Source organism: Podarcis vaucheri, assembly GCF_965113315.1.
Source record: "Podarcis vaucheri genome assembly, chromosome: 15".
Classification (NCBI taxonomy): Eukaryota; Metazoa; Chordata; class Lepidosauria; order Squamata; family Lacertidae; genus Podarcis; species Podarcis vaucheri.
Window position 1 is genome coordinate 25,584,889 of NC_138753.1, and position 13,100 is coordinate 25,597,988.

A 13,100-nucleotide genomic window follows, 5' to 3' on the forward strand; every position below is an offset into this window, starting at 1 on the left:
GCCTTTGGGCAGCCAGCTGTATTTCAACCACACAAGTGTCAGATTCGTGTGCACACATCTGTCATCATCCATCCAGGCAAGCAATAGGTTTCATCACAGGTCAAGGACATATTCCAGTCAGGCAAACGCACAGAGGGCCAGGTCTGTGGCAGGCATGGCCTGAGCAGAGTCCCCAGGCCTGGAGCACCGTATTTGCGCCAAATCAGAGGTTCCCCACCCCTGCGTAGAGGATCTCTGGAGTCGTCATATAGGTATCTCGGGGGTAGTGGAAAATCACCTGCCAGCACTTTGGGACCCCTTTTACAAGGCAGGAGCCTGACTCTCCCCCCTCAACAAAGAAATAATCCAGGCCACAAAGTACAGTGGTGCCTCGCAAGACGAAAAGAATCCGTTCTGTGATTCTCTTCGTCAAGCGGTTTTTTTGTCTTGCGAAGCAAGCCCATTGATGGATTAGCGGATTAGCGGATTATTTGCTGATCGGATCAGCTGATAAGCGGCTTAGTGGCTTAGAAAAAGAGGGGGAGGGAAAAAAACCGCAGGAACTCGCAAGACATTTTTGTCTTGCGAAGCAAGCCCATAGGAAATTCATTTTGCGAAGCACCTCCAAAATGGAAAACTCTTTCGTCTAGCGAGTTTTCCGTCTTGCGAGGCATTCGTCTTGCGGGGCACCACTGTATAGATACAATGGGCAGCAACAGGGTTGTCAGGAGTGGGTAGATCTTTAAGGCTGGCAGCTGCTTGGTCCTGCAAGAAGGGAGAGATGAGCAGGAATTTGTCTTTGACCTCATGCTGGGTCAGAGGAGTGAGGACAAGTCTTGCTGCTGCCAGTCCAACACCAGAGACAAGTTGCTGTTTCTCACACAATCACTCTGTGTGGAGGCGTCTGGTAGCTACAACAAAAATGGTTGGCTACTGAACCCAGCCAATATTTGTGGCCCCTGACCAGGTGACACTATGACAGGTGTTGGCAGAGAAAATGAATCCAGATGAGGCAGGAAGTGAACCCAGCTGCATGCAGCAGAGGAAGACAACCTTCCCATACCCCACTTTTAGAGAAGCCATCCCTACTGAAGCAGAAACTTCTTCTTGGCTGCAATATGGCCACTTGTTTTAAACTGTTTTTAATGTTGTATTTTCAATTGATGTGGCCTGCCCCTAGGACCTTATGGTGAAGAGTAGGAAAAAATATGTATTAATGGGCGGTATCCAACAAACTTGTTACGCCAGCACAAGGATTTATATTTGCACAGTCAAACCTTCCTCCCCCTGTACAGTCCCTAGATTTGTTCTGGGGTTTTCCCCAACCCTCCAGAGCAGATGTTGGGAGGGCACTGGAAGACAAGAGCAGGGGGAAGTTCCATTACATGAGCTGGAATGCTTGCATTAACAGAATGATCATACAGCGCTACATTTTAATAATCACGATGCCAAGCATGACCACAAAACCCGTCTCCAAGTCTTCATGCAGCGCCATGCCGTTCATCAGTTGTGGCAGCCACCCAACCCTGGCCACCGACTCAAGGATTTGGGCTCTTGAACCACCACCTGTCTCAAATTTGACCCAATCACGTGCACCTCCAGGACAGATTACAGCAAACATCATGTCTACCACAAGACCTGGTAGTGTTGTTGTTCTTTAATTATTATTATTTTGTAACACAAACCTTGCAAGCCAGGAGCAGGAACCCCAATGTGGGGGAAGGACCTCAGGGCAAGAATTAGCACCCTGTTTTGTTCTGCTCTACCTCTCTGTGCTGTGGGAGCCACTGCAACACACTGCTTCCTGCACTGCTCAGGTAACATGAAAACCTGAAGCTTTCTACATTACCCAAGTGACTCCCATGCTACAAAGATAATGCAAGCGGAGGTCATGCCAATGACAAAAAAGGCAGTAAGCAACTAACTGTGGAGTGGCAGCTGGGAATAACAGGTTCTCACAATCTCAAACTCCAGAGCAAACAGGTAACAGTGCTGGAACTCTCTTGGAACAGTCAAATGCAGAACAGTCTGGAAGGGATGGAGACTGCATCAGGTATTACTGTCTATGCTGGGCAAACGGGATAACAGAAAGCATCTCAAAAGGCAGGGGTACCAACAGGTGAGAGGCAAGAGGCATACGAAAGAACTACAGAGTCCGAATGTGGGGCTCACAGTACGGAACAAGGCTGGCCAGGATGCAGCCAAAAGAAAAGTAAACACTTCTGGTGGGGGCACTGGTAACCGTCAAGGCAAGGAGCATGAGTTGGCGTCTTGGAAAACCCACTGCTTTGACTCAGCCCTGATATTTTGCATTCCCAGGATGGTCTCCACAGCACAGGGTACACCAGAGGCAGCAGCTGTCCTCGCCTTCCTAAGTAACTGACAGGTGAACCAGCCCCTGCCCTCTGTCCTAACCATCTCAGAAGCTGGCTTCCTTCTTCCTTTTGCCAGACCACCCACCAGATCCCCATGGCAGGAGAAAAGAGGACGCATCTGTTGGGTCTGGAGCCTATGGAGTATGCTTGAAGGGTGGGGAGAAACAAACAGTCCCCTTCTCCCTGTAGCATCATCTGGTTCTCATGATGTGCATTTGAGGAGCACAGGGAGCCAAAGCAGGGCATTCATGACTCCGGGCCACCTACTGGGATTGGTGGAAAGCACCTGATAATCCATCCAGGAGCCTCACACAATCTGGATGCCCAGTTCCTCAGCTGTCTTCTGAAGCCTGTCCATGACGTTCTCCTCCAGGTCCGTGGCAAACCCACTAGGCGCAGCTGCCCGGCTCTGAGAGGGTGCATTGGCCATGACGTAGTATACAGTCTCGCTCTCCCCATGCTCGTTGGTCCTGTTCACAACGCGGATGATGGGGCCGGATGGTGCACTTGGTTCTTGGTCTGGCGACGCATCAGCCTCTGGCTGAGCAGGCCCCTGGGGGGGCGTGGCAGCTTGCAAGTCCACGTCAGCATCTTCCTCCATTGACGGTTCCAGTATGATGCCCTGCAGGCTGCCCTCAGCCCCCGCCAGGACCACACACTGGGCTGTGTCATCCAGGACCTCACCCTGCTTCTCCCGGTCCTTCAGCAGCTGCTCTGTCAGTTCCACACTTTCATAACGCACCAGCTGCAGCCTCATGTAGCCGTCCTCGTGTTCCTTGTACCTGGGGGAGGAGTGTTGTGGGTTGGTGGGGAGGAGCAATAAGCGAGGTGTAAGCCATTATGGAACGCTGCATTCTAAGCTGTTTGTGCACAGCATCTACTAGGGCTGAAATCACAACCAGACCAGGTGGATATGGCTGATATAAGAGACGGCCAATTTCTAAAGATCCAAGGGACACGCTGGAAAGGTGTCATGCCACCTATGGGGCAAATTCACATGATAATTCTTTATACGGAAATCTCACCTCAAGGTGAGACAATGCTTTAAGGGCATAATAATCCCAGAGAAAAATATTCCATCCCACCTGGCTATTAAAGTAACGGGAAATGAGTCAAAGTTCTGTAAAAGGCAGAATACGAATGTTTTTGCAATGCAAAGGCTAATTGTTGAGTTTTGCAATGCCAACTGCCCCACCTAGTGGTTCTTGCAAAGAGCACAAGAACTGGTGATTTTATAGAGACTGCTTCAGCCTGTTTTTGCCGATCACAAGCCACTGTACTGTGGCAACCACAGCCATTTTTGGTTGTGGCCTTGGCTCCAACTGGACGGCAACATGCGTAGCCTTAGGGATGTGAATGGAAGAGGAGCAATCCTGCTCTCCAATTAGTCTCCTTGCTTGTTCTGTGGAGACTGAAGGAAAAGGCCAGCAAGACCATGTAGGTTGGGGGAGGGAGAGAGGTTGGAAGCAAAATAAAGGTATAAACACCCACACCCAGCTTTGTTTGCCTTTTTTTGGGGGGGCACATGATTTAAGAGGGGACTGGCTAGAGCTCCTTGAAAGCTGGCAGCTCTGATTAACTTTCCCCCAGAATGCCATTGGGTACAAGATGGCAGCCAACAGCCCACTGGAGTAGCAAGTTGATTTCCCCCCTCAAAATCTTGCAAACCCCGCCCCCCAAATCACTCAGGCTCTCATTGCCTGCAAATGAGGGCCACAAAAAAGAGGAGGGAAGGATGAAAGCCCATCCCTAGGCCTACGTACCTGAAGCGAGGATGACCCGAAGGCCACTTGAATTGGTGTTTTTTCCTGAGGTGCACAGTAAGGTTGTTCCCACGAGTGAAGCACTTGTCACAGACGTGGCACTTGTAGCGGGGCTCCGAGTCACCCTGAGCGGGTGCGGAAAAAGAGAAAACAAAGGTATGCATCTTTTGGTTTGCTGGAAAGTTCCTATACACCATCTGCATCGAGCGTGCTTTCTGGTCAGCACAGCAGTGGCGAGGCACAAATATCTTCTACCAGCGCATCATTCAAGAGCACACGGTTTAAGTCCTGGATGAGAAATTCAGCATGCTGCAAACCTCAGCTTTCATTGTTGTTTTAAAAAGCAAGTTTCTAGACTAGGGTAGACAGCGGGTGCCCTCCAGATGTTGTTGGGCTATTACTCCCATCATTCCAGACCACTGGCCATGCTGGATGGGAATGATGAGAGCTGTAGTTCAACAACATCCTGCGGGCTTCACATTGGCTACCCCTCTACCCAAAAAGTCGGGCTGGTAAAATCTTTAAATAAGGGACTGAGATGAATTTCCAGTACTGAAGAGGGAGAATCCCAGTTATTCTTCACCCCTCTCCATGGCTGCAGTAGTTTCAGGGAGATAATAACACAAAATTAGCTGGTGCAAATATTATTGTCAATATTATTATTATTATTATTTATTAAATTTGTATACCTATACATGCAGGTCTCAGGGTGCTTCACAGGATAAAACCAGAATATAAAACCTCAAAACAAAAACAGCCCAATAACCCTCTCCCAAGACATTTTACAAGGGCATAGGATGTCAATCGACCAAAGGCCTAGTTAAAGAGGAATGTTCTTGCCTGGCGCCTAAAGGTGTATAATGAAGGTGCCATATATCCATATGCCCTTTTGCTGGAAAACTGAATTTCACTTTAGGTCTACCCAACGGCATTGTCAAATCTCAACCATATCCTTCATGAACGCTGCAAAGATTTTTATTGTCCCCTAGGCCTTGATGCTCTTTTGAAAATCTAAGAGTAAACAGCCCCAGGCTCTGTGACTCCATCTCACCTCATGAACCTTCTTGTAGTGCAGCTTGATGGAGCAGAGGGACCGGGCGCTGAAGTTGCAGGACTCAAACTCACAGCGGTAGGCCGGCTCTTTGCTGTGTGTATCCAGGTGCTTCCGTAGATCAATGAGATTCTTACAGCTGGAAGGAATAGGCAAAAGGAAGGATCTCAACCTCTGGCACACTAGGACCGCAGCTGACAGTCTGCAGAGGCTCCAAGCCAGAAGGTGCACAAGTTGTATCTGTGCTGCTAGTGAAAACAGCTCTACTATTTTCAAGTGCAGGAGAGTTCCCAGGAAGAGTGGCTTGGTTTTGCAAGAGTGAAAAATGTCAATCAGTGACTCAATAAAAGCATGCACCAAGGCTGAATTTTCCTGCCACTTTAGGGGTACCTTTACCTTTTACTAGAGGGACTTCCTTCCACCAAACAACCCCTGCTCCAGATTCTATGATTATCCTCAGAAGCCGCCCTCTGTTCACCCTGCTACCTGCAGATTGTGACCAGGAAGAGGGTCTTCTCAGTTATGGTATCCCATTTATGGAATGCCCTCCCCAGGGAAGCTCATCCAGTGTCAATTCTGATGTCCATCAAGCATCAAACAAGGAAGCTTCTATTTACCCAGGCACTCCAACATTTAACATGTGCTAGTTTTCAGAAGGCTTTTCCTGCTGAGCATTTTTTGTTTTGACCGCTGCTGACCTGCTAGCTTTATGCTTGTAGTGACAGACATATATTTGTTTTTACCCCTTTAATGCATGCAGCCCTGAGAGTTTTATACTGAAGGGTGGCATAGAAATTTTAAAAATGAAAATAAATAAATACATTTCCCCCAGAGGACGGGACAATAGCGGCCTGACAGATCAATCCTTGAATCCACAGATATTTGAATATCATTTGAATTAAGTATGGTGGCTTCTTTTATTAAAGTTAACAACCCCTGTGTTGGGAAGGTGGGTAGATTAGGAATTTTAGGCCACAATAGCAATAATACAATTTAAGGCCAAACAATGGGACACAGTTGTCTGTATGTTTCCATCCCACTTACGCAACAGCTCTTTGTTGTCGCAATTCAGGCCTCTGTACAGTGGTGCCCCGCAAGACGAATGCCTCGCAAGACGGAAGACTCGCTAGACGAAAGGGTTTTCCATTTTTTGAGCTGCTTCGCAAGACGAATTTCCCTATGGGCTTGCTTTGCAAGACGAAAAACGAAAACGTCTTGCAAGTTTGTTTCCTTTTTCTTAACACCGTTAATACAGTTGCGACTTGACTTCGAGGAGCAACTCATAGAACGCAGTGTGGTAGCCTTTTTTGAGGTTTTTGAAGACTTTGGTGATTTTTGAAGCTTTTCCAAAACTTCTTTTAAACTTTTAAAACTTTTTTTGGGGGGGTTTGGATTTTGGGTTGGGGTGTTTGGAATTCAAGGACTTGGTGTTGGGGAGGGGTTTGCAAGAATCTGGAAGCTTGTTTTTTTTCCTGCATTTTTATGATTTTCTGTGACCATTGGGCCACTCTGCTGTTTTTTTAAAAAAAATCTGGATTTGAATTTCTGTGTGGTGGGTGGCTGGGGGAACAGTTGAGGAGGGGTTTGCAAGAATCTGGAAGCTTGTGTGTTTTTTCCCCTGCATTTTTATGATTTTCTGTGACCATTGGGCCACTCTGCTGTTTTTGAATTTCTGTGTGGTGGGTGGCTGGGGGAACAGCTGAGGAGGAGGTTCTTCAGCAAGAAGCAAAGAGTGGAAGAGGAACCTTCTTCGAGTTGTCCCTCAGAGTCTTAGAAAATGTACTGTACACTTTGTTGATTTTTAAATGTTTTTCTGTCATGTTTAGAAACTTAATTTATTGTTCCTTCAATTTTTGAAATGCTCTTTACAGTATGTGTGACTTTAAAGAGCACTTAATAAACTCTTGTTGTACCAAATTTGGCTTTGTTTGGACTTTCTTTGACCATAGGAACGCATTAATTAAATTTCAATGCATTCCTATGGGATTTCGTGCTTCGCAAGACGAAAAATTCGCTAGACGAAAAACTCGCGGAACGAATTAATTTCATCTTGCGAGGCACCACTGTAATTCCCAAAATCTTAAGACAGTGAAAAAGAGCCAGTTGCAAAAAATGCTGCTTCCTTCCTTAATGTTCAGGGCTCTCATCCAGCCTCCCTCTCTACCTTGCTCTGCGATTCTGTGCCCACCCTCTCCTTGCTTCCCTCTCCCTAAAGGTAAAGGTAAAGGTACCCCTGCCCATACGGGCCAGTCGTGTCTGACTCTAGGGTTGTGCGCCCATCTCACTTAAGAGGCCGGGGGCCAGCGCTGTCCGGAGACACTTCCGGGTCACGTGGCCAGCGTGACGAAGCTGCTCTGGCGAGCCAGCACCAGCGCAGCACACGGAGACGCCGTTTACCTTCCCGCTGTAAAGCGGTCCCTATTTATCTACTTGCACTTAGGGGTGCTTTCGAACTGCCCACCCTCTCCCTAGACCAGCCTCAAGTTTACCTGTGGTCACAATAATTGCACTTGAAGGGCCGCTCCTCGCTGTGCCGAAAGCGGATGTGGTTGCGCAGGGAGGAGGGCAGAGGGCAGGTCATGTCACACAGAGGGCACTTGTAGTGGTTGACTGCCGAAGAGGAAGAAGAGGAGAGGTTAGCACAGGGAGGGGAGGAGGGATGGAGGAGGGAAGAGAAAGAGAAGCTCCTGCCACCTACCATGATTCCTCATATGATCACGCAACAACCTCTCTGTGGCGAACCTCTTGGAGCAGTGGGAGCACTGGAATCGCTGCTCTGTAAAGAGGAGGCAGCAGGTGAAGATGAATCAGATACGGAACAGAGAGGGGCAAGACTCAGGTGGAGAGTGTTTCTCCCCCTTGGCACCTGTTGGCAGCAACTGGCCCCTTCTACCTGGGTGCAAAGCCTTTCTAGTTTCTTACTGCAAAACCCACGGAGGGTATCCTGCACACACCCCCTGGAACATCCTCCCATGTGCAGTTCATGATGTGGAAACAGTAGCAAGTTTCAAATGCTTCTTGAAGACCCATCTATTTATGCAGTCTCCCCGTCACACTAGATTCATCACACTGCTTTGTTTTACCGAAGCAGATTTCCTTTTCACTGGAATTTGTTTTAACTTTGCTTATAAATGCTGTGATATGGATTTTTTTAAAAAAGAAATGATCTCATTGTGCTTTACGTAAACCACTTAGGGATCTCACACAGTAAGAAGAATAGTTCTTATCAAGACGGTGGAACCTAGGAATTGACAAGTTATCAAAAATGGTATATGGATATTGTAAATAAACCATCCAAGTCAGGCATCATGGAACTGCCCTGTCTGTGGGCATGTCTAACAATTTCTGTTGCTTCTGGAAAGACATCTCAGGATTTCCAGCATCAGCTTAATTATTTCTTTAAAAGGACTGTTTTTAGACCTCATTGTGATGCCTGTCAGAGGACATTTTCACAAGGGGGACAACTAATGCACTTTCATTCCCAGTATGGTTTTACATAATGTGTAAATGTAGCTGACCTGTTATGTGGAGTGATGAAAAGTCTTTTTTTTTTTGTCCAAATGATTCCATATATGAGACTATTTAAACTCATATATTGTGGACAATCTTTTTTTCTGGTTCTGGTGACTAGAAGAAGCTTTAAAGTTCCTTAAAATACCACCATCAAGTGTCACTTTTGCCAGAAAGAAACTGTGTCTAGCCCCTCTGCCTGCTTGGCTGCTCAGATACTCACGTTCTAAAGCCGTCTGCCGGCGGATGTGGTCAAAGAACTTGGTGTTGTTGGAGAACATCCCGCCGCAGGTGGGACATGCCACCACCTTCTCCTGCGTGTGGCTGCGCAGGTGTTCGCGCAACTTACACCGGCCTTTGAAGGCGCAGTCACAATCTAGATCCGGGAGGAAAAATGATTAGAATCGTATTTGTTCTGAGCAGGTCCAAGGATGCTAGTTAAGTATGATCCATTATGAAATCATCCAGAGGTGCCCTCTGGGTTGTCTCCTGTGTAACAGAGGCTTGACTGACCTCATTTAGAAGCTGGGCATTTAGTGTTGCCCACCCCATGCTGAGGAACAGTCTTCTAGCAGAGATTCCACAGGCACCCCCCGCCCCACCCCCCGTTTGACTTTCTGGTGTCTCTTGAGAACTTATTTATGCCAAGAACTTAATGATTATGTGTATTGTTTTTCAATGGTGTGTTTTATTACTGCACGCTGCCCTGAGATTTTACCATATTGCAGTATAAACAAATAAATAACAAACAAACTCAACAGAACTGTGAAAAAAGATTTTCTAAATCCCACAGTATTTTAGATATTTTGTTCTGGCTCAAAGCAACAGGAAAACCTGGAGTTGCCAAGATGTTCTGAATGCCACTGTGCAGATCCACTTCACCTCAAACCCCAAAGACTCTCATGCAAGGTGAACTCCTACCTTTCCAGCCACAGAAGAACATGTGATTCTCCTTCCCAATTGCCTTGTACTCTGTGCAGAAACTGTGATCTTCCACATGCCTGTAGAACCACTCAGGGTTATCAAACCCTCTCTGATGAGAAGACAGGGAAAGGAAGATAATTTCCTAATGAGCTGCAAGTTGGGCAGCGGAGAAATAGTCACATCTTGTAAGCCAGCCAGAGAGTACGTGGCAGGCCATCTTATCAAAATTAATAACCAATAGGATTTATATACATGTCAATCTCAATTTCAATCCCCAGATGTTTTTGGCCTACAACTCCCATGATCCCTAGATAGCAGGACCATGATGGGAATTGTAGTCTCAAAACATCTGGAGGGCCGAGTTTGAGGATGCCTGTTCTAGAACTTTAGGTGTGTTTACTCAGTAGTGAAAATAATTTGTACAAATTGATAGTTTTGTTTTAGAAAAAGGAAAGTGCAGTTTAGTTACAGTTCATGAACAAACTCCATTGCCTTCCTCATTGAATCTGGCTGTTCTCCAGCTTCATACACTGAACAGTCCACCCCCACCACCCTGATGCTTCCCCTGGAAATACTTCAACACCCATCCTGTCTCTCACCTCACAGTACTCCCAGAGGCAGAGGAAGTTCTCTTGGATCTCGGGGATAATGTTGCGACTCTGGAAGTCCAACTGACAGGGGGTTAGGTCCGACTGGCTCTGTAAGGCGTGTAGTCCCCACTGCTTTAGCTTGGTGTGGTAACAATGGAAGTAAACATGGCGGGCCAGCTCTGTAGGGCTCTCGGGAGAACAGAATCCACACTCCTGCCAGAGGCAGGAGTATTTTTCTGAAATGCAAGAATACAGAAATTCATACTTGCAGGTAGATGAGGGCCTGCAGGTCCAAGGAACTAGTATGCATGGAACCAGAAGACCTTTCAAAGGCAGTTCTCCTACATAAGTATGGGAATGACAAGCTTTTTTCATAAAGCAAACAACAAAGAGTCTTGCTCACAATGTATCTGGTCTGTGGCAAGTGCTAGTTTTAGAGTCTTCCCCTCCCTTCTCTTTTGGGAAATACCACCCTAACTTATGTGTAGGGCTGCTAACACTACTTTTTTTTAAAAAAAAATGTGAAAATTTATGTTTCCCAGATTTCATCAAGCTGTGTTCCCTACTTTCTAAGCCTACTGGGATGCCCACATTTTCACTAGTCACATTGAAACTATACTGTGTGTTATCTGCTTGGTTCTTGCACTCCTGATCTGCCGCTCCATGCTACTTAAATTCTACACACAGAGAACTGAGGGCACAGCAGAGAAGGGCTTGCAGATTCATTTCATACAACCCTAGTGTGATCTTGACCACACTTTTGCATATCCCAAGCATTAAGTCTTTACAGCTATCATTTTCCCACTACTCGTGTCCACCACTAACCCTGGATACTGCTCTTCAGTTTATCAAACCATTGACGATCCCACCCCCATTCAATAAAATCAAGCAAGTCAATGCAATTGTTATGGCAGGGCTGGGGAAAGAGATCTATCTCATGGGGGACCACAGAAGTAGCAGTTTTCAGAGAGTAACACCATAACTTACACTAAAGACTAATTCAGGGTCAGTCTCATTTTATACTGCACCCCTTACCGAGAGAATCCACTTCATCATCCTCATCTTTGTCACAGAGATGCTGCTGCAAGTGCTTTGACACATGTTCACAGAACTCCTCCATCTTTGAGGCCACAAAGCTGCAAATGTCCCACTCACACTGCAGGACCAAGGCTTGCTTGTGGCTCACCTTCCCGGGAGGCATGTTAAGAGCACTAGAGAAAGACAAAGAAGAGATTCTCTAGAGAAATACAATCTCTCTTAGATTCTGAGATAGAGACTGGCAGCCTTCCTCCCATTCTCTACCACAATACAAATTACCTCAACAAAAGCATATATATACAGTGTGTGTGTGTGTGTGTGTGTGTGTCTCTCAGATAGATAGGAGTATCATCTTCTCCTATATGCCTCCCTTAGCCTAACATTTAGTGGAATTTTTAGTGGAATTTTACTGGAAGGCTTTTGACTTTTTGTTTTTAGAAAAATACCCAGCTCCCACAATTAGAAGAACCTTGGCTCTCTTATATTTCCTCGCCTGCAAAACACACACACACACACACACACACTTCATTACACTAAAATTATATTTGAACTTCTAAATGTGAACTTTTACAGGTTTTGCAGTAACGGTTTTGAGATTATAGAATCTTAAACTAAAGTCATTTTTAAAATTAAGATTTTCCATTTTTTAATCTGATAGTTGAATTAACTGTGTAAGGTTTAAGCACCAGACAGAACAGAAATCCACACTTGGCAATTTACAGTTCAAGTGCTTTTTACATTATTGCAATCTGATGCCCAGTTACCTGGGAGTAAGTTCCACTGAACTCAACAGTACTCACTTTCACATAGATATGCATATGATTACACTGCAAAGAAGGGGTTCGTCTAAAATGGGATAGTAAGCGAGAATGCAATTAACTATTTTCTAATTTAAGGTATCTATACACTGTTTTGTAGTTTAGCTTCGCATAAAAAAATAAATCAGCCCGTAGAAATAAAAGTGATAAAATAATACAGAAAGCATTCAAAGTACTTCAGATACACTACCTTGGTTACCATTGGAACCACCCTGTAAAAGTGGTAGATTTTGTTATCTGACCCACATTGCCAATGGGCAAGGATGGCTCAGGTGTGGGGAACCTTTGGCCCTCCAGATGTTGCTAAACTACAATTCCCAACAGCGTGAGCAAGGAATGGTGGGAGTTCAACAACATCTGGAAGGGAAAGGTTCCCCACAGCTGCAGGAAAGCAGATTGCCAGAGGCTAGCTTGAAAAATTGGACCACAAACCTTTCAGCTCCCCCAGTCATTTTACTTATTATTTTTAGACCACACATAAAGCATCTGACAGTCCTAAGTCTTTCGTTTAGAGTTCCTGGCAGGGAAGCTGCAGCCTCTCCCAAAGCGAAAGGACAGTTGCTGGGGCGATAGATAAGAGATATATTTTGTTTTTCGGCTAGAGAAGTGGAAGTTGGTTTTGTTTCATGGCGCTGCCCCTTACCTTCCTCAGATCAAGCTGCCCCCAAAGAAGGCCAAGGCAATCCCTCGATATAATGAATCTTATCTCCCCTTCTTCAATTCGGAAGCCACCCCCCACGAACGTCCCATTCTCCCCCCTTCCAGGCTACTCCACCCTGCCCGATTTTCTAGAGCTCTGAGCAAGACCAAGAAGGACCAGGCAAGGGGCTTCCCAGTCCCTCCCCACTCAGGAGCCCAACTGCCGAAGAAGCAAAAGCTCAGGAAACGAAAAAGACCTTCGGGCCTTGAACCCAGGGCTTAGAGGCAGGCGCTAGGCCCCGTTTCCATAGTTACCGTCAGTTTTCCGCCCTTCCAACTTCCAGCGCGCGGTCGCCTTCCCCTCCCACCCCCGCCACCTGTGCGCCGACGAACGGCCCGGATGACCCTCTCGG

At 46.4% G+C, this 13,100-nt stretch overlaps 1 protein-coding gene across 3 annotated transcripts; it reads right to left on the minus strand.

Annotated features, from left to right (window-relative positions):
- Positions 1-1,621: 1,621 nt before the first annotated feature.
- On the minus strand, positions 1,622-13,100 carry HINFP (histone H4 transcription factor). Of its 3 annotated transcripts, none has more exons than XM_082200864.1 (10): positions 13,003-13,100; positions 11,228-11,403; positions 10,202-10,428; positions 9,600-9,711; positions 8,902-9,054; positions 7,867-7,944; positions 7,658-7,778; positions 5,169-5,307; positions 4,118-4,242; positions 1,622-3,136 (listed from the first exon to the last, which is right to left on the minus strand). In XM_082200864.1, the coding sequence occupies exons 2-10, from the start codon at positions 11,391-11,393 to the stop codon at positions 2,662-2,664; spliced, it is 1,596 nt and encodes a 531-aa protein (XP_082056990.1). In that variant the 5' UTR covers positions 11,394-11,403; positions 13,003-13,100; the 3' UTR covers positions 1,622-2,661. The 3 variants fall into 3 exon arrangements, with proteins under 3 accessions (XP_082056990.1, XP_082056991.1, XP_082056989.1); XM_082200865.1 differs by having other exon boundaries at positions 12,945-13,038; XM_082200863.1 differs by lacking the exon at positions 13,003-13,100 and adding an exon at positions 12,692-12,995.